This window comes from Pan troglodytes, chromosome 14 (assembly GCF_028858775.2).
Source record: "Pan troglodytes isolate AG18354 chromosome 14, NHGRI_mPanTro3-v2.0_pri, whole genome shotgun sequence".
NCBI classification, from domain to species: Eukaryota; Metazoa; Chordata; class Mammalia; order Primates; family Hominidae; genus Pan; species Pan troglodytes.
In genome coordinates, this window is record NC_072412.2 from 119,733,805 (window position 1) to 119,755,592 (window position 21,788).

The window sequence follows — 21,788 nt, forward strand, 5'->3', positions numbered from 1 at the left end:
TAACTTGGAAGGCACAGCCAATATTTCCCTTATATCCTGGGACAGCCCCAGTTCATGGCTCCCGACGACTGCAGCTGCCTCCTGGGAACCCCAGGGGGGCCAACTGAGGCCCACCCCCGCCTGTGTGACTCAAACCCCCCAGCCAAGTGCCTGTGGGAGGACATTTTGGTGGGTGGGGAAGCTTCTGGAAAATCACTTTACTCTAACTAATATTTGTAATTAACACATCAAGTAAAACTAAAAGCTTTTGCCTCGCCGTTGTTGCCTTTTGGTGGGTGACCTCAAAAAGTCATCCATCTCACACTGACTCTATCACATCCCAACTCTAGCCCCAAATCCTAATAAACACACCAGTTAAGAATGCACGGCACATTTTTACAAGCCTCACAATTTTCTGATTAGATGCATAGAAATGTCCCAAATATTTCTGAAATATTTTATTTGAAAACCAATGTCACCACCACTTTTAAGCCGTAGGCATACTAAAATCTGGACTAGCGTCTAAGCAAGTGGCAGCTTTTGAGCTCCGCACACTCAGTGTGACCATCCACACATCTATGATGAATTATTAACCAGACCAGGCTAGCCCACTGCCTGGCCTTCTCTGCTGAAAGTCAGCAGCTGTATCCTGCCTGAAAAACACCAGCATTCTTGTGTTCATAAAACCCGCTGGTTCCAGTGCAGCTACCCAGAGGGAAGCCTTGGGTGTGGGCAGCGACAGGGGTGTGGGTGCCACCGTGGGGTCCCCCAGAAGGAAACCAGGGGAGCACAGAACTAAATGGTCACCCATGACAATGAATCATGATCTGGTGGAAAGAAATCAAAGCGCTTTTATTTGGAGATGACATTGGCTGCCTGCCCCTCCCTCTCCACCCCCCGCTTTCCTCCTGGCCCACCCACCCCAGCTCTTTTCCCGGGCCTGGGAAGGGCACATGGAGGGCAGAAAGGGCTTCCCTAAAGAAAACACAGAAATACACTTTATAAAACAAAATAAACTTTAAAAAAGGCACTTAGCAAAAATGTAGTGAGAAGTGTTTTTCCCTTTCCAGTCTTTCATTTTCACTCAGCATTTCCATAAACACATTCTTGGGTCCAAATGCTGAGAAACTCTTTCTCTAAATACTCGAGGAGTGCTGAATGGAGCAGGAAATGATGGAGAGAGAAAGGAATGCCACTGATTCCAGACGGATGGGACCAGCTGGGGAATTCAGGAAGCCGTACGGAGGTCTCGGAGACAACTGCTCACGCCTCTGAGGGGCCGATCGCTCAGGATCCCCCAGCAGCAGCGAGAGAACCAGCAGGGCCCCCCTCCTCTCTCCAGCCAGGCGTCGATCAGGACCCCCCGCTTCTCTCCAGCCAGGCGTCGATCAGGACCCCCCCCTTCTCTCCAGCCAGGCGTCGATCAGGACCCCCCCCTTCTCTCCAGCCAGGCGTCGATCAGGACCCCCCGCTTCTCTCCAGCCAGGCGTCGATCAGGACCCCCCCCTTCTCTCCAGCCAGGCGTCGATCAGGACCCCCCGCTTCTCTCCAGCCAGGCGTCGATCAGGGCCCCTCCCTCTCTCCAGCCAGGTGTCGATCAGGGCCCCCCTCCTCCCTCCAGCCAGGCGTCGATCAGGGCCCCTCCCTCTCTCCAGCCAGGCGTCGATCAGGGCCCCTCCCTCTCTCCAGCCAGGCAGCCATCAGGGCCCCCCCTCCCCTCTCCAGCCAGGCGTCGATCAGGGCCCCTCCCTCTCTCCAGCCAGGCATCCATCAGGGCCCCTCCCTCTCTCCAGCCAGGCGTCGATCAAGTCCCCCCCTTCTCTCCAGCCAGGCGTCAATCAGGACCCCCCCTTCTCTCTAGCCAGGCGTCGATCAGGGCCCCCCCTCCTCTCTCCAGCCAGGCGTCCATCAGGGCCCCCCCTCCTCTCTCCAGCCAGGCGTCCATCAGGGCCCCCCCTCCCCTCTCCAGCCAGGCGTCGATCAGGGCCCTCCCTCCTCTCTCCAACCAGGCGTCCATCAGGGCCCCCCCTCCCCTCTCCAGCCAGGCGTCGATCAGGGCCCCTCCCTCTCTCCAGCCAGGCATCCATCAGGGCCCCTCCCTCTCTCCAGCCAGGCGTCGATCAGGGCCCCTCCCTCTCTCCAGCCAGGCATCCATCAGGGCCCCTCCCTCTCTCCAGCCAGGCGTCGATCAAGTCCCCCCCTTCTCTCCAGCCAGGCGTCAATCAGGACCCCCCCTTCTCTCTAGCCAGGCGTCGATCAGGGCCCCCCCTCCTCTCTCCAGCCAGGCGTCCATCAGGGCCCCCCCTCCCCTCTCCAGCCAGGCGTCGATCAGGGCCCTCCCTCCTCTCTCCAGCCAGGCGTCCATCAAGGCCCCTCCCTCTCTCCAGCCAGGCGTCCATCAGGGCCCTCCCTCCTCTCTCCAGCCAGGCGTCGATCAGGGCCCCACCTCCTCTCTCCAGCCAGGCGTCGATGTCGTTCGAGGGGTCTGGACCAACGAGCCCTGGTGGAGAACAATCCCCACAGAGAAACTCCATGTGACCCTGCCCCACAGATAACACGGAAAGGGACTTTTCATCGTCAGAACCTACTGATCTAGAAGTGATCAAACACTCTCTTCTTCTGACTTCCTGTCACCAGGCACGGGTGAGGAGGAACACCAGCAATTTCTTACTAATTACGGCTCAAGCACCAATGTTTGTCCACCGTTTTCTTCTCACACAGATCTAAGAGGATCAAGTTGATTCCCAGAGTAACATCTGTCTCATTTGAATTCCAGTGTGCTTCCCCGAGTGGCACAGCCGAGCTAGTCTTGGGCTCTGGAACAGTCCAAAGACTGGGGACTCCCCTGTAACATGCAGCCACCTAAGAGAACAGGTCAGTGACAAGTAGGGGGAAAAGCTATTCGGAAAAAGAACAAGTTGTGGGCCTAAAAACAAGACGTTTCTTATACAAATACAAAATACTAGAAAATTGCACAGCAGTTGCCAGAAAAGATCCCAAGTTGTGGAAAGTAGAAAGGCAGGTGCATCCCAGCACTGCGGCCAGGGGCAGGAGGCCACCCGCAGGGCATTCGGACCCTGGTGCCCCAAACACATCCCGCTGAGCCTCCTGGGACCAGGCCCCTGAGAGCCACGGGGCTGTCTGGAGAGTGTCCCCAGCCTCAGCCATGTGGGGTAGAATAAAAATGATTAAGAACTGCTTGAGAAGTTTTAAACTGCATGCAGCCTACTCAGCACAGATTGGCCCGTTTCTTCTGCCACGGATCTCGGCTAAAGGAAAAGCCAACAGAAGCTCACCGGAGCCTCCCTTACCTCCACACAACACTGCACATCAAGCCGTGCAACCCTGCCCCAAACGGTCCCAGGGTCATGGGTGTGCATACGTGTGCATGTGTGCAAGCATGTCACAAGAGGAGACCTCCGAGGAACATAAGGATGCAGACTCCTCCCTCAGCCTGAACCTCTGCCTCTCGGGCACAGCTCGACCTTCGACCTTCGGCTTCCCCAGGGAAAGACTTTGAACGCTTCACTCCTCTGTAGCCCTGAGGACGCGGGCGGCCAGACCAGTCCCTGAGTGCGGCACCATGGCCGTGTGAGTTTATGGCCCATCGCGCTAGCCCTGTACAGTGAATGAGATACTAGTTGTTTACAGCTGTGAGCATGCACAGGCCCCCACAGGCTCAGGAAGGAGCTTCTCGGAATCTCTCTCCTGCCTCGCACCATGCAGCCGGGCTAGCAGGTTTGTGGGCCGAGTGCGGGAGCCTGCTCCCACTGTCACTGCAGGTGACTGGCTGAGGGGCACACAGGGCCCAGAGGCTCCTACCTCTAGCCACCGCCCCTAAACTAATGAAGATTCCAGTCCGTGGGGCCCACCGCAAATCCCAGAATCTCAGCAGTCAGTCTTGGACATTAGTTGTCGGGGAGGCAGAGGATCTGGGAGGCCAGGCGTCCCTTCCAGGCTGCGCAGCTGGCCAGGGCGGCAGAGCTTCCCCAGGCTGCTCCAGCCTCCAGGGCCCCTCGGCGGTCAGCCCCACCCCCGGCCAGCAAGGCTTCCTGAGAAGGCTGAGCTTGGCACCTACAGACTGGGGGGGATCTGGAATTCCCCAGAAAAGCCCTCATCCCAAAGGCCATGGGAAAACCAGCCCTGTTGGAGCATCCCACCCTGACCTCGGAGGAGAGTCCGGCATGGCCAGTCCCCTGGGCTCTGCATGCAGATGGTTTTCCCAGAACCGGTTTCTCTTCCTGAATCTCTGCTAATGGCCCTGTCCACCAGTCTGACCCCAGCCTTGGAAACCCCCATGCAGCCTGGGCCAGAATGAAGTAGGCAACCAGAGGCTCAGGGCGCTTGGGGCCGAACCACCCCCAGCTCCACCACCTCCTTCCTGCCCCCGAGCCGTGCCTTCCCCCGCTGGGTGGGCTTGCTCTGCATCTGGGAGCACCTGGGCCCCGGGGGTGCAGGCGGGTTCGCCCCTGCCCATTGGAGGGAAATGTTCTGACATGGAAGCAGAGGGCACAGCATTCAGGAGAACCAGTGGGGCCTCCACACAGGGGGACGCAGCTAGGAAGGGGGTCTCCGGCCGGTCGGCCCCGAGTGAGGGACGCAGCTAGGAAGGGGGTCTCCGGCGGGTCGGCCCCGAGTGAGGGACGCAGCTAGGAAGGGGGTCTCCGGCGGGTCGGCCCCGAGTGAGGGACGCAGCTAGGAAGGGGGTCTCCGGCGGGTCGGCCCCGAGTGAGGGACGCAGCTAGGAAGGGGGTCTCCGGCCGGTCGGCCCCGAGTGAGGGACGCAGCTAGGAAGGGGGTCTCCGGCAGGTCGGCCCCGAGTGAGGGACGCAGCTAGGAAGGGGGTCTCCGGCGGGTCGGCCCCGAGTGAGGGACGCAGCTAGGAAGGGGGTCTTCGGCAGGTCGGCCCCAGCCCTGACTCCAGGCCTGTGCATCTCACTGCTGCCCAAAGCAAGGACCACTGGCTGCCATGACAGCTGCCACAGTGCTGAGCAGGCCCAGCCAACGCTGCATGAGAAAGGGCTCTAGGAAGGAAAAGGCCACGGCAGCACCCAGCCTCCTTTCTGAGGAAGCGATCCCACGAGCCACAAAAGCGCCTGGGCTGTGGTCATCAGAGTCCACCACAAGACAACCTTCCTGGGTCCCTACACCCTGGACGCACCTTCGGTGCGCACCCGTCATGGAGACGCTCCTGCTGCCGGCGTGGCTTTGGGGACAGCACTTTGCTCCTGGAGCCTCAGAGGAGGGGGGCAGGAAACATGTGTCCTGCACAGTCACCACCGGACGCCGAGGTGGCCGCCCCAGCAGGGGCCATGGGCTGAGGCTGGTCCTCAGGCTCCCAGAGCAATGGCTGCTCTGGGGAAGAGAAAACACAGAAGTGACAAGATCAAGGCAAACTAGCTGCTCCAGCACCTCAAGGGTTTGGAACCAAAACAAGAAATCTCCAGAGCTGAAAAGAAGAGTGAAACCTTTTCCTTCAGAAGGAACACAGCTAAAGAGAAGATTTAGGGGTGCACGCAAGGGCCCTCAGGTACTCTGTGCAGCCCCTCAAAGCAGGGAAAAGGCCAGGAATGAAACCTAACGCAGAAATGGGAACTGGCTCCAACGCCACACGAACAGCCGGCCTGGGTCTATCGCGCCCAATTCAGACCCGGGCTGCAGCTTGGAGACGATGAAGTCCAAAAACCAAGCTCCAGGAAGACACAACAACAATCACCCCTCGGCTTTGTCAGGCATCCCAGAGAATCCTCCGTCCTACCCTGGGCACGCCATGCGCACCAGGCAGGGAGGGTGGCTCTCAGCAAGGGGCTGAGGACTCTGGCCCATCCTGGGGCGAGGGAGGCACCCACGGGGTGGGCCATGCGGGGCTGGGAGCCACGGCCCCCATGCATGTCCTAAGCGGACATCTGTCTGGTCGGTGGTCAGAAAAAGGATCCCCACGGTGTCTAGGAAAGACTCAGACCTCTTACCAACCTCTGGAATTTTATCCTATGGGCAGTCAGGGCCAAGACAGATGATTCTTTACAGGTTGGAAATTATTCGGATAACATAAAAGAAACAATGTAAAGAGGAAAGAACAGGTGCAGGAGTCGTTCCTCGATCAATTCCAGGCCAAGGCACCGGTTTCGGTCCCCAGTGCGGCTCCTGTCTCCTGACCCAGCCCCCCGGCCCAGCCCCCAGAAGCCCGGCACGGTGTCTCTCGGGACCCAGGACACGCAGGTCAGCGCTGCAGCCGTTACTGGCTGTGTTGTGATACCAGCAGGGCACTGACTGTCCCCAGAAGGAACAAAACTGAGCCTTAAATTTGGGTGATTGTTCCAAATGTGGGATTCAAGCTTATTTGAAAACGAAAACTAAGAATGCCAAATTTCAGGGTGGCTAGAGCTACAGCCCCAGGAATCCAGCCCTGTCTGCAGAAACACACCTAATATTTTCAGACACTCATAGAACAAGGAACTACTATTTTTGAGAAAATACTCACAGAAAAACAAAATCTCCCAGACACTCTGATGCCGTTTGACCAATAACCCATGGAGAAACTCACTTCCGGGGATCCAGGCCCGACGAGGGGGTTCCCGGGCACCTCGGTGACTCTGAAACTCGTATCTACAGCAAAGCTTGAACGTTTGTAACTGTTCACTTTGGACTCTGCGTCACACCCAGAGAGACCCTGAACCATCTGTCGCAGGTGACGTAACCCTCAGTTCCCCTTCACCTGTGCCAGAGCCTCCCAGACACAAAGGCTGGAGCCCCAAAACCTGTCAGGGGCCTGTCAGGGGCCGGGGCCTCTCAGGGGCTGGCCACAACTCACTCCGCCTGTCACTGCTGGACGCCCGCTGCGGCCTGATGGAGCCGCTCCTTCACCTGTCCACACGCATTTCCCACACAGCACATTGTCTTGAATGAAGGCAAGTTATTTTCTTTCTCGGCCTTGGCGTCCTCCACAGCCGACACTGTTCTTGCAATCTGTGAAGGGATGATTTCTAAGCTCCACCTTTGTTCTTCACTCACTCACCCACCGTATACATAGCTGCACATTGATGCATCATAGACATATACTTGCGGCTACGGAAGGCCTTGTATTCCTGTCTCTCTTCCTACCACGGCACTCCTGCCATCCCACAGGTAATCCAATTAGCAGGCTGTGTGGGTCTTATCCCTGATCCGCGCACACTCATCTGATCTGTGTTTATCATTCTTCTAGGGGGTGGTGTTGGGCGCTCTCATTTTGCTTCTTTTGAATCCTATGCCGTAGAACTTCCTGCGAGTCATGTGGTTTGGCCTGGGCTTAATATGTTCCTTGAAAGCCACAGAGCAGCCCACGTGTGGATGCACATGACATAATCACCGTTTCAGTTGGCGATTACTCACTGGGCTGTTCTTGCATTGCTATAAAGAAACACCTGAGACTGGGTAATTCAAAATAAACGAGGCTTATTGGTCACGGTGCTGCAAGCCGTACAGGAAGTACAGAGGCATCTGCTTCTGGGGAGGCCTCGGGAAGCTTCCAGTCATGGCAGAAGGTGAAGGGGGAGCAGGTGTCTCACACGGCGAGAGCGGGGGCAAGAGCGCGAGGTGGGAGGTGTGCCACCGGATCTCACGAGAACTCACTCACTGTTGTGAGAACAGCACCAAGGGGATGGCGCTGAGCTGTTCATATAAATCCACCCCCAAGATCCAGTCGCTTCCCACCAGGCCCCACTTGCAACGACGGGGTGACAGTTCGACAGGAGATTGGCGGGGAGACCCCAACTCCTCACATTGCTTCTACTGTTTGCTATTTGCTCACTCAGCCACTGGCCACAGGTGCTGCTGCAGTAGACACGTCTGTTCATCGCCTTCACCTACGGTTCAAAGCTAGAAGCTCTGGTTGCACGGCAAGCCCCTCCTTTCCTGCGTGAACACAGACCCCTGCTCTGACCTGCGGCTGCGTAAGACGAGACGCGCTCAGTGAGCTGCCTCCCCGACCCCCACCACAGTTCCACAATGGCTGTCCAACCTCGCACCCTCCAGAGGTACTGGCACCTGCTGGCCAACCTCGCACCCTCCAGAGGTACCGGCACCTGTGGGGCGTGACACCACATCCCCACGGGACCCCATGCGGCCCCTTCTGTCAACCCATCGGCCAGAGGCCCATCCACAAGTCCCACTGGCCCCTCCAGCTAACTTATCTGGGCCCCTCAAAGGCCAGGCCATGCATCTCATAACACCAGCCCAACCCAAATGATTCCTTCCCTTCCTGAGACCTCACTCTCTCTTCAGGGGCAAGTTCAAAGCTACCCCTCCCAGACCCCCTCCAAGATGACAGCCAAAACCAAAGCCACCTCTCCAGAGTGTGAGCTCTCCTGGATCTCAACACCCTCCTACTTATTAAAGTGTAGCTCTTTTTCAATTTATATATTTGCTTACATAGAAGTCCAGTTCATTACAGACGAACAGACAGCTTCAAATTCTGCTAGAATGATACCTCCCATCTATGAAGATCTGAGCGGGGGAAGTGCCTGGTGCATCTAAGTCCCATTAATCTCTGCAAAAGAAGGCCTTGGCCTCCACTTTCACAAGCCAAGAAACCAAGGCAGAGAGAGGTTAGGGGTCATCTAAAATCAAAGAATTGTCAAGAACCGTGGCCAGCATGCAGTCTCGGGTGTCTGATTCCAAGTGGGTTCGCTACGTCCACCTCTCCTCCGAGGGCCCCCAGGAGCTCTCCTCCTCACCAAGCCCCTCCCACCATCGCTCAGCAGCCTTCACTTTCAAAACCTTAGCAGCCGTCACTTTGCTTGTGGCTGTTTCCAGCCAATACGTCCACCTCCTTTCTAAACACACACGTCTGTGTTTAAAACATGACGCGCCACCTGCAAACACGGTGCCCCAGCCTCAGGGAGACGCCGCTTATCCACTCTGCGCCTGCACGGTTCACACGCTCTTTAGCTCCAAATGCCTCATTTGCTTCCACTAGCTCCAAAGAAGCAAGTCAAAGTGTTTTCCACCAATGCCAGATTCCCTTCCAGGAATGATGCCCCCAGGGCTGCCTCCGGGGTCCACACTCTGCCCACCAGTCCGGCACCCTGGCTGAGTCCACCTGCCAGGCACCATTTGCTCACACGCCTGAAGGCTGGATGGGTGGCTGTGGCCCTGCTTAAAGGATCACCTCTGCATCTCCAAACTGTCTTCCCAGCACACCCTGTGTCTTGGGCCTCCCAGGCCACTGTCCACCCACACAGACCAGCAGCCCCTTCCTTCCTTCCCTGCCTGAACACTGCCTGCCTCGTGTCCCTAAGGTCACCAACAAGTCTCTCTGTTCTCCAGCCCTCCATGATTCCCCCCATTCCAATCCAAGATCACAGAGAAGAAACAGCTCTCCAAACTGACAGGCAGGCTGCAGTGGTGAGCACCTGTGTCCCAGCTACTCAGGAAGTTGAAGCAGGAAGATCCCTTGAGTCCTGGAGTTGGAGAGTTGGAGACCAGCCTGGGCAACATAGTGAGGCCCGGTCTCAAAGAAAAAAAAATTAATGGACAATACTAAGTGGTGAGGAGAAGAACTCGGATCCCAGGAGCCCGTGGAGCTGGGGTGCTTGGGCCCAGATAAGTCTGTGGGTCTCCCTTTCTCCACCTCAGTGCCGTGGAGTTTTGAGAATTTAGATAAAATGAGATAATACATGGAAACGACGCCCTTAGCATCTGCATCCCGCCTCCACACCCACACACGCACAGGAAACCCACTCCCCTTCCCAGGCAAGGCCCAGGCCCCAGGCTGAACCTGCCCCTGCCGGAGCCCCTGCTGTTTCCCAGGTGCAGCCAAGCCCTGCACCTTCGTCCTCAGGGGTTAAAAATAGCACAGGCAGCTTAGCTGAGCTTGGTTAATAAAATATCCAAGTTAATTTTAGCATTAGGGGAATCTAGGATCTCTGATGCCAAGGCCCATGTGTGGCCACACAGCCCCTCCTTACACTGTCAGACAGACACGGGGAAAGCCACGGCGTGGCCAGTATCCCTCCCTCACATTCACAAAACACTTCTCTTACCTGAATGAGCCCTAGCCCTGTGAAGACACTGTTGCTACTTTCTCTTATTAAACAGACCATCACCTAATTTGATGCCTGTAACAGCCCTGTGACCAGCGGCCTCCACCTCCCGTGAGGGAGTCCATCAGGCTGAGAGTGTCAGCTGCCACTTCTAGCAGAGCTGGGCCCGGAGCCCTGACCTTCTAGCCCAGGAGCTGGGGCCAGGGAGGCACAGTCCAGGGGACCCTCCAGGCACCCCACTTGTCATTCTCCCTATTCTCACCCGGTGCCACCTCCTTCTGCTTCAGGTGGGATTCTGTTTGTGATCAGGAGAGGGATAGCTGGGGCTGGAGGCCAGCAGCCCCCAGCCCTCACTGCCCCACAGGCCTGCAGGCACCAGCGGTTCAATGTTGGGCCAGACCGGCCGTGGGTCTTCTTCACCGACAAGCTCCAGCCTCACAGGAAGGGAGCAAGAGCCCAGTGGAGCCACAGGCACTGAGCCCAGAGGAGAAAGAAGGGAGCGACCAGAGAGCCACAGGAAGCCCCAGCGGGGAGCCCACGGCAGGCCCGGCCTCCCACGGACGGCATTCCTGGACGCTGACCGCCTCCAGCTCGACGGCAGGGTCACCGCGGTGCAAGAGCCTTTCCCACCCTGGACCGCCGGGCTGGCTTTTTTTTTTTCTTTAACAGATTGAGAGAAACACCTTGTGTGTTGCTCTTTATTGAACACATGTATCAAGATAAGGCGCCACATTTAAAAACAAGCAGTAAGTATTGTGGAAACGGAAGACATCACTGCGAGGGGAGGAGGCACTGCACGCCTTGGGGGCGGGGGCCCCAAAACAACGCCGTGGCCGTGGCGGAAGTGCCCTCCCTGTGGGTCCCTGACTCATGGAAAGTCCGAAGCACCGGCTTCCTCAAAGCAGGGATCGCATAGGAAGTGTGGCTCAGTCATGCATGATACACAGACTCTACTGTGAAAGGTTAATGACTGTTTCGAAAGACACAATGTTTAAGATGTTTAAGTGCACAGAAGGACATATCCAAAATGATTCCACAAAACTGAAATGCAGAAAGCCAGATTCTTCAAGACAAAGACTCTAAATTGTTACCATCAAAGCACCTCACTTCTACGTGGCGCTCTCCTCTTATTACCTCACCTGCAAGAGCTGGAAGGACAAAGAGGAAGGGGGAAAGGAGGAAGAGATTCTTTCCATTTTTCCCAATGTCAACGTCTGAATGAGGCCACACACCACCACACATTTCAAAGCTATTTAAGAATTTAAATGGCCAATGCCCCTATACCTTAAAAAAAGCTCCCAATCCCCCCAAAAATGTGCTGGCTTTTTTTCTTAGTAAGAGTAGTAGCAGAATTGCTTATGGTATAACTTTAGGGACAATTCTTGTTCTGGGAGTGAGGGGGCAGGGTGTTAACTTAACCCTGAACAACACTGCCCTGTACGTTCCCACCGGATATAGTAGACAATAATTGCCTGTCTTTTGCAAACGGAAAAATGAGGTTATGAAGGGGAAGACACGGGCCCTGGCTCATGCAGCAAGTCACTGGCAGACTCATGGGCAAATCCAGCGCTCCTGGAGACAAGGCTCAGAGGTGAATGACAGCGAGGGGCCCTCAAATCAACCACAGGGGCACCATCTTGTCTGAGCCTTAAAGACCAGGGACTCAGGCAGGGCAAGTCAGAGCCAAGGTTGGCCATGAATGTGGATTAAAGAAAGAGCCTGAGGGGCTCAGTGGCCCCCTGGCACCAGCGCCGCTCAGGGTCATCCTCCACTTCGCTTCTACAGATGGGCTTTCTGCTGGAGCCCCGGGGTATCAGGCCAGCAGCACAGTTACATGAGACTAACCCCAAACCAGCGGGCCCACAGGTCACCCTCAGGGTCTCCAGCCCAGACTGCATCTCTGCTCAAATGCAAGAGGTGCCCTGTCTCCCCAGCTACTTGGGGCACAGATACCCCTCAGGCAGCCAGCCCTGCAGGTGACCTCTGGAGGGGAGAGGAAACAGGGACTTCTTGCTGGAGCCACATCCAGAGAGTCGGGCAGCTGGCATTTGGGCCTCTCTACCCGTCCTCACTGCTGCTGCCCCTGGGAGGGTCAAAGGTTCAGATGATATCCAGGCCCCACGTGGGATTAGCAGCCTAAGCCTCAGCTGAGCCAGGGTTTCACTGGCTTGTTTAAAGTGGAGCACAGAGCCTGACCAAGTGGTGGCATCTCCAAACCTCCTTCTCTCCGAGGGATCCTCCAGGGGTGCCTGACCCCCACGCCTGTCAGAAGTGGGGCCGAGTGCCCGCAGGCCGGTGAAGCTGCCTTCTGGGAGACTCAGGGTCTGAGTATCTGGTCTGAGACTCTGGTCTTCCCTCGCCCTCCTGTTCTACTTCCCATGCCTTCTGTAAAGTCCTGCCGTGGACTGAAGTGTAGCCCTTCCTGGAGTACACAGCGAGCATGCTGTGCCGGCTGTGGGCCCCCCACCCCCGAGCCGCAAAGCCCCAGGCCGCCTCTGCCTGCTGCCTGGAGACCTGGCACTGCCCCACAGGGGCACCCACCTCCAGCCCTCCTGCCCCCGTGACTGAGGAAGCCCAGTGCTTCTCACACTCCTCAGACTCGCTGGCTGAGCCAGGCAGCCTTGGCTGAAGGAAAGAGCAGCAAACTGACCCCCACGGGCTGCGACCTTTCCCCACCCAGGCAAGGCGACCTCAGGCACTTCAGGGAGCGCCAACTCTGGCTTTCTTGTATGAAAGTGACAGCGGATTTAAACCACATTAACAAAAGAAATCCCTCCTCTCTGGACTACTCAAAGCGGAAGTGCTGCCACATCCTAGCTGCAGCGCTTCTGGGCCAAATATCAAGACAGTGTCTCAGCGATGATCCGCAAACCAAAATAAAGCCGACAGGAAACAGCCCGCTGGTTTAGGGGAGCTGGAATGCCTCCGGCAGCATCAAATGTCATCAACAACTGACACTCAGCCCGTTCCCGGAGGCCTCTTCACACGGGAAGAGGCCGGCTGCGAAGTGCGGCTCAGTGGGGGAGAAGGACCGTGGGGACCGCGACACTGCAGGCCCTGGAAGCCTCTCCAGCCTGAACCGCGCTGTGGTCCAGCACACTCATGGCATGAATATGGAACAGTCACTCCAGGAAACGGTCTTGCTCTGGGGAGGGGGAGGACTTCCACATCACTCTCCCAAGATAAAACAACCAGGGAAAAGCAGATCCCTCCAGATAAACCAGAAGTCCAGACACAGCCTCCTCTCCGGAAACGCCTCCCGGAGCCCACTTCAGAAGCTGCTGAAGCCCAGAGAAAAACCGCAGCCTCGCAGGCCCTGGCCGCCACCAGCTCGCCCACCACTTCTCAGTGGAAGAGGACGTGGTGCCGATGGGTCCGGGGTCTCCCTGCCCCGCGGGAGCCCTCAGCCAGAACGCCCCACCAGCACACACGCACACGTGTGCACACATGCACACACACAAACGCGCGCACACACACGCACCCACACACAAATACACACGCGCGCACACATGCATCCACACACAAATACGCAACCACACATGCACCCACAAACGCACGCGCACACACACCACCCACACATGGACACACAAACACAAGCACACAGGCACAGACGCGCGCGCACAGCAGCAGCAGCGCGCCGGGGCCTCACGCCCCTGGGGAGAAGCGTGAAGGAGCCTCCACATTCCCCGGAAAGGAAGTTTCTGGGCGCAGCGGAGAAAGGGAGATGCCGAGACCCCGACGTCAGTGGATTTGACACCTGAAGTGCAGGCGCCCAAACAGCCTCAGGCGCGCGCACTCCTGCAAACACGCGGGGCACACGCTCGGGCGCACACGCGGGGGCGCACACGCGGACAGACGTCCCTCGGCGCAGGGACCCCACCTCCTCCGCCGCTACCAGGGACCGGGGCCGCTCCGGGCGCAGAGGAGGCGCAGGGAGCCGCGTTACCCCGGAGCCGACTCGACCCAGCCCGAGCCCCGGGGAGGCGGGGAGGCGGGGAGGTGGGGAGGGGCCGCGGAGCCGGACCAGCCGTTCTCCAGGGAGCGCGCCGCGCCTGGAGGGCGTCTCCGCCGGGGTCCCCAGCAAGGATCTGCGGAGGGGAGGCGGGCGCGGGAGAGGACAGGGTCGGGCCGGGGGGTCGGACGCGTCGCTGCCGGCGGACACTCACCGATCTTGATCTTCACGCTCTGGAAGACCCGGAGCCCCTCGTCCTCCACCGCCATGCTGCGCGTCCGCGCCCGCCGAGCCTCGCCCCAAGCGCGCGCCAAGCCCGGGCAGCTCAGGCCGAGCAGGAGGAGCGGCGGCGCCGGAGCCCCGAGCGCGGCCGAGGGTCCGCCCGCCTGCAAGACCGCCAGTTGGCCGAGGGCGAGGGCGGGGACCGGGAGGCTCCGCCCGCGGCCCGGCCCCTGCTCCCAACTGGCCCGGGCCCTGCAGGGGCGGGGTTGGCAGGGACGGCGCTGGCGGGTGGCGGAGACCCGGGGGGCGCAGGGATCGGCTTCCCCCGAGGCCTCGGCCCCCGCCCCCGCCCCGCGGATTGGCCGCTGAGCGGAAGGGACCCCCGCGGGCTGCCTGGCGGAAGAGACGAAGGGAGGTCGCCGGCGCGGCCCGGGCCCGCTGAGCGAGGCTGAGCGATTCACTCGCGGACGAACTTTGCCAAGAGAAGTTCACGTACAACGATCTGGCAGGGGAGGAATCCCGCGCCCAGCCCCAGCTCCTGAGATGCGATCCGAAGGCACCTGCTGCAGACGCACGAGGGGGGCGGGGACACATACACGCACACACAGCCCCCCACCCCAGACCTCCGGCATGGGCAGGCCCCCTCCTCCCCCTGCAGACCCCGGCATGGGCAGGTCCCCACCCCCAGTCCCCCTGCAGACCCCGGCATGAGCAGGTCCCCCCGCAGTCCCCCTCCAGACCCCGGCGTGAGCAGGTCCCCCACCCCCAGTCCCCGTGCAGACCCCGGCACCGGCAGGTCTCCCCCACCCAGTCCCCCTGCAGACCCCGGCATGGGCAGGTCCCCCCCAGTCCCCCTGCAGACCCCAGCATGGGCAGGTCCCCCCCAGTCCCCCTGCAGACCCCGGCATGGGCAGGTTCCCCCCCCCAGTCCCCCTGCAGACCCCGGCATGGGCAGGTTCCCCCCCCCCAAGTCCCCTTGCAGACCCCGGCATGGGCAGGTCCCCCCCCCCAAGTCCCCTTGCAGACCCCGGCATGAGCAGGTCCCCCCCCAGTCCCCCTGCAGACCCCGGCATGGGCAGGTCTCCACCCCCCCAAGTCCCCTTGCAGATCCCAGCATGAGCAGGTCCCCCCCAGTCCCCCTGCAGACCCCAGCATGGGCAGGTCTCCCCACCCCAGTACCCCTGCACACCCCAGCATGGGCAGGTACCACCCTTACCTCCCTTTCTTCTGTCTCGAGGTCTCCTCCTCCCTGACCTCCTCTCTGAGGAGTGTTTGTGTGTGTGTGTTCATGTAGGTGTGTGTATGAACTGAGACTCTACACTCCCTCCTCTATGTTGCAAAACTTCATTGCACCCAGTGCCACACACACACCCTACACATATATACACACATACATATACCACACGTACACTACATATACATACACATAGACACCACACACAGACACACCACACACATACTACACACATGTGTACACACATACATATACACACATATACACACACCCTACATACATACACCACACATACACCACATATACACATGAACACATATGTTCATATACACACAACACAGACAGCACACACATATACTACCCATACACATGCACAGACATACACACACACTAAACATACATACACACACCTACGTGAACATACACAAACACACACACACTGCATAGAGAGGAACAGGAGCTTCATGAAGATAGAGGCCTATTTTTTTCCACTGCCTACCTTCTCTTCCTAAAAAGCAGTTCCATGCGTTGAAAGAATGAATGGCCTTTCTTCCCCTGACTGCTGGGAACCTGCAGCCACAGGGGCCTCTCTCGTCCTCAGCCCTTGCAAGCCTGGTGCTCACCGGGGCAGAACAGGAGGTTAAGGCGGCACCCCTGGTTCCAACCCAGAGCCTCTGCGTCTAGCGCTGGCCCTGGGTGGCGTCTGCAGTGGGTGCTGTGGACACCATCCACACCCCTGCTTTACGACGGAGACTATGCTTCCGTTTGGGGCCACTGGAAGCAAGCCGGCTCCTGTGTTTCTCCGAGGACCAGTGGAGTCCTCTGTGGCAGCCCAGCCACAAAGCTGCTTCTCTGCCATCCCTCCACCCTCACAGGCCTGCTGATAAACTCAACGCGGATCTCGCTTTGGTGTTTGTTTCCAGGCGACAGCTGGGGTCAGGAGTGAATCTCCAGACTGCAGCAGTGGCAGCCGGGACGGGAGCCCCTTGGAAGGAAATGCACTGGCAGCGGCAGGATCTCGGGTGCTGGAGAGTTTGGGAAAGTCACAGATACATGGACTATGGAATCAGGTGGCTCGTGTTGAGGGCAAGATAATGAAAAGATCACCACCTGAAATAAAAGGGTGTGGCACATTAACGGGCCTCCTCACTGCCACATAAGACACTCATCTCCTGTGACCAGAGGAAAACCAAAAAACTGGATCAGGGCCAGGACTTAACCGTGTAGAAGGCAGAGCTCCAGAGAAGGCCAGGTGCTCGGCCTCAGAAGGTGTTGTTCCAGGGCTGGGTGCTCGGCCATGGAAGTTGCTGTTCCAGGGCTGGGTGCTCGGCCTCGGAAGGTGCTGTTCCAGGGCTGGGTGCTCGGCCTCGGAAGGTGCTGTTCCAGGTTCGGGTGCTCGGCCTCGGAAGGTGCTGTTCCAAGCTCTGGACCTTGACTGGGAAGAAGAGAGGCCCTGAGGCTTGCGATGGGGCCGTCTGAATGAATGCACTCAAAAAGCTTGAATCCCAGATTCCTCTAAATCTGCTGGGCCTGAAGAGGTGTCACATTTCTGTCTGTTAAGGACAAATGCTGTTTCTGTGCTTGAAGACACTGCAGAGACCTCTGCAAGGCGACACGCCTGCCACCCGCCTCCAGCTCAGCTCCTCCAGGTCAGCATCATCAAGCTGGAGAAGTGCTGAGGCTAAAAACTGAGGAAGAGGCAGTCGGCCAAGGAGCTTCAGGACCAAAATGCATGCACCAGCATGAGCCAGGGGTAAATGCAGAACTAGATCCAGAGAACGTTGGATTCAGGGGAGGCAGAATGTAGAGTTAGATGTTAGAATTCATTGACATGGGCGTATTCAATCATGATACAGGGTTTAGCCCCTGGGAGGTGCTCCGTGCTGCTAGGGTGGCCTTTTCAACTTGTAAAATAAAGCAATGTCCCACATTAAGCAGCTGTCTGTCAGGATTGGAAAAGGCATTCCTGGGGTCCAGGCTCACTGCACCGGCTGGTGGCCCAGGCCCAGACGTCAGCAGGGCTTCTCTGGTGCTCCTGCTGGCGGCTGAGGTGCACAGTCACCCTCATCTCCCGGCAAATGAGCACTCCTCTCCCAGTCATGACGGAGAAAACACGCATCTCCCTGACTCACTCCTTAACCCAGCCGCAAACTTCACTGGGTTAGCCTCGGTCCATTTCACTCCTACATCTCGAAACTGTGGTCGTCTTTACGATACCACAAGAACTTGGGGGGTGGACAGTCCCAGAGAAAAAGTTTGTGCTGCACAAATGGATGCTGGGCATGACCAGAGTGCCCCACAGACGGTCGACTCAGACCCCACGTGCATCTCTCCCCAGTCGGTCCCTAAAACCCACCCTCAGTGCTTATCCAGGCACATCGGAGCAAGGTATCTGTATGTGGGGCCCCCAGCCCTCTGAGAGGCACAGGGGCTGAGCATACATCCAGGGCTTCCGCAACAAAACACAGCCCCACAGAGCTGCCCAAGCACCGGCCTTCTCACATTTGTGTTCTAGATGAAGGATTTGGTCATTCGTTTTCTAAATTAGAAAGTTGTCCCTTAGAGCTGTGATAATAAGAGCCGGGAAATAAAATATTGAGAGATGAAAGGAACAGATGATGACCCAATAGAAAATCTCTATAATTTCTTCTTTCAATGACCTTGGTGTTACACTTTGCTCTCTTTGACATACTCTTCTGTTCACGTATCAACCCATTGACAAGTGCACATTCATTCATTTCCAAAACAGCATTATTAGATCATGTCTGAACAATCTACTTTCAAAGGATTTGAAGCCACATAAATGACCAGTACACAACGGAATAATTTTTGGAGGGTTCAAAGTAAGAACTGAAGGAAGAATGGTGGAATCAGGTATCTGAACCTGAAAGAGCCCATCCTGCCAGGTGCATCCCAAGGGGCTCACTGGGCCTGAATTCAAAATGGAGGCATGCGACTTTTTGCTGACTAGAGGTCACACGCCAGCTCTGCGTTCCCAGAAGTGCTGGAACTTTCACAGCTGTCTGTTCATGCTGCTGGAATCAACCAAGGCCAGAAAATCCCAATTTGCCCTCTGGACCAAACTAATAGACTGCTACCAGGCTCTACCAAACAGAATGAAGCAAGTCTGCCTCCCTTATCTGCATAAAGGCCAGAATGAGATCCTGGGCAGGAATTCCCTTGTGGAAGACAATTGCATGTTTCTTCTCTGGAATGCACCTTTGTTTTGTTCCAAAGGCAGCATCTCCCAGTTTGCAAACTGCTTGCTGGAATAATGTCTCTTTCCCTTTTTTTTTTTTTTTTTTTTTTTGAGATGGAGTTTCGCTCTTGTTGCCCAGGCTGGAGTGCAATGGCGCAATCTCGGCGCTCACCACAACCTCCACATCCTAGGTTCAAGCAATTCTCCTGCCTCAGCCTCCCGAGTAGCTGGGATTACAGGCATGCACCACTATGCCTGGCTAATTTTGTATTTTTAGTAGAGACGGGGTTTCTCCATGTTGAGGATGGTCTCAAACTCCTGACTTCAGGTGATCCACCCACCTCGGCCTCCCAAAGTACTGGGGTTACAGGCGTGAGCCACTGCACACAGCCCGTCTCTTTCCTTTTAAAAGAAATTTTTTTAGTGGATTTGTTGACACATGTAAGGTGAGAACAGCTGAACGTAAAGCTACACACTGAGCTACCAGATAGCCAAGGTGAAAAGGGAAATATGGAAATATGAATCTTACACAAGTCACATTATCTAATAAAAGGAAGCATGTCAGACTTTCAGGAAAGACAGTACTTTAGCCCACAAGGCAATACAAGAAATTTTTTAGGGAATTCTTTTCAAAAGGAATATTGGACAAGTTAGGGGAGGATGTTTTTAATCTCAAATGACACTCACTACAGGGCCTAGAACATGGTAAATGCTCAATGAATGTTTGTTGAATGAATGTAGTAAAAATATAACATTAAATCATAACTCTCGCATAAAATTTATGTAGTCACTTAGAAGTCAAAGAAAGTAGCTTTCTAGTGACCTGATGAGCTGCAAGAGAACACATTTGGAGAATCTAGAGAGATGAATAAAAAGCCACCGAAGAGTCTTTCTCAAACATTAGTTGAGCCACACAACTGAGAGAAGCCGACAGGTCCACACCAAGATTCCTGTGGATGCCGAGACCTGGTGGTCTGTGTTGTTGATGGACAGGAGACACAATGCTGTGCTGGGTTTATCAACTACAGTCGGAGGCCCAGGTGGGCCTCACCACGGAGCATCATGGTCTCGCTCTCATCTTCTTGAAATGCAGAGAGGGAGGAAAGAAGCAGCCTAGACGCCTGAGTCACGAAGCAGACAGCAGTGGGTGTAGACATGGTGGCGGTGGGTGTAGACATGGTGGAGGTGGGTGTAGACACGGTGGTGGGTGTAGACACGGTGGAGGTGGGTGTAGACACGGTGGTGGTGGGTGTAGACACGGTGGTGGGTGTAGACATGGTGGAGGTGGGTGTAGACACGGTGGTGGGTGTAGACACGGTGGAGGTGGGTGTAGACACGGTGGTGGGTGTAGACATGGTGGAGGTGGGTGTAGACACGGTGGTGGGTGTAGACATGGTGGTGGTGGGTGTAGACACGGTGGAGGTGGGTTTAGACACGGTGGTGGGTGTAGACACGGTGGTGGTGGGTGTAGACACGGTGGAGGTGGGTGTAGACACGGTGGCGGTGGGTGTAGACACGGTGGAGGTGGGTGTAGACACGGTGGTGGGTGTAGACACAGTGGAGGTGGGTGTAAACATGGTGGAGGTGGGTGTAGACACAGTGGTGGTGGGTGTAGACACGGTGGAGGTGGGTGGACAGACGGTGGAGGTGGGTGTAGACACGGTGGTGGGTGTAGACACGGCGGTGGTGGGTGTAGACACGGCGGAGGTGGGTGTAGACACGGCGGAGGTGGGTGTAGACACGGTGGCGGTGGGTGTAGACACGGTGGAGGTGGGTGTAGACACAGCGGTGGGTGTAGACACGGTGGAGGTGGGTGTAGACACGGTGGAGGTGGGTGTAGACATGGTGGTGGGTGTAGACACGGTGGTGGTGGGTGTAGACATGGTGGAGGTGGGTTTAGACACGGTGGTGGGTGTAGACACGGTGGTGGTGGGTGTAGACACGGTGGAGGTGGGTGTAGACACGGTAGCAGTGGGTGTAGACACGGTGGAGGTGGGTGTAGACACGGTGGTGGGTGTAGACACGGTGGTGGTGGGTGTAGACACGGTGAAGGTGGGTTTAGACACGGTGGTGGGTGTAGACACGGTGGAGGTGGATGTAGACACGGTGGAGGTGGGTTTAGACACAGTCGTGGGTGTAGACACGGCAGTGGTGGGTGTAGACACGGCGGAGGTGGGTGTAGACACGGTGGTGGGTGTAGACACGGTGGAGGTGGGTGTAGACACGGTGGTGGGTGTAGACACGGTGGTGGTGGGTGTAGACACGGTGGAGGTGGGTTTAGACACGGTGGTGGGTGTAGACACGGCGGAGGTGGGTGTAGACACGGTGGAGGTGGGTTTAGACACGGTCGTGGGTGTAGACACGGCAGTGGTGGGTGTAGACATGGCGGAGGTGGGTGTAGACACGGTGGTGGTGGGTGTAGACACGGTGGTGGTGGGTTTAGACACGGTGAAGGTGGGTTTAGACACGGTGGTGGGTGTAGACACGGTGGTGGTGGGTGTAGACACGGTGGAGGTGGGTGTAGACACGGTGGTGGGTGTAGACATGGTGGAGGTGGGTGTAGACATGGTGGAGGTGGGTTTAGACACGGTGGTGGGTGCAGACACGGCGGTGGTGGGTGTAGACACGGCAGAGGTGGGTGCAGACACGGCGGAGGTGGGTTTAGACACGGCGGTGGTGGGTGTAGACACGGCGGAGGTGGGTGTAGACACGGCGGAGGTGGGTGTAGACATGGTGGTGGGTGTAGACACGGTGGTGGTGGGTGTAGACACGGTGGAGGTGGGTGTAGACACGGTGGTGGGTGTAGACACGGTGGAGGTGGGTGTAGCCACGGTGGAGGTGGGTTTAGACACGGTGGTGGGTGTAGACATGGCGGTGGGTGTAGACACGGCAGAGGTGGGTGTAGACACGGCGGCGGTGGCTGTAGACACGGTGGCGGTGGGTGTAGACACGGTGGTGGGTGTAGACACGGTGGTGGTGGGTGTAGACACGATGGAGGTGGGTTTAGACACGGTGGTGGGTGTAGACACGGTGGAGGTGGGTGTAGACACGGTGGAGGTGGGTTTAGACACGGTGGTGGGTGTAGACACGGCCGAGGTGGGTGTGGACACGGCAGTGGTGGGTGTAGATACGGTGGTGGGTGTAGACACGGTGGAGGTGGCTGTAGACACGGTGGAGGTG

The 21,788-nt window shown here is 57.2% G+C and overlaps 1 protein-coding gene across 3 annotated transcripts in view; it reads right to left on the reverse strand.

Annotated features, from left to right (window-relative positions):
* RASA3 (RAS p21 protein activator 3) overlaps window positions 1-14,412 on the reverse strand; it is a 162,455-nt gene extending 148,043 nt beyond the window's left edge. The window contains exon 1 of one of the 3 annotated variants that reach the window (XM_024348421.3): window positions 14,168-14,412. In XM_024348421.3, the coding sequence (XP_024204189.1) occupies window positions 14,168-14,222 (55 nt within the window). In that variant the 5' untranslated portion in view covers window positions 14,223-14,412. The remainder of the gene's footprint in view (window positions 1-14,167) is intronic. The other 2 variants (XM_063792389.1, XM_063792388.1) reach the window with 2 other exon arrangements.
* Between the last annotated feature and the right edge of the window lie 7,376 nt (window positions 14,413-21,788).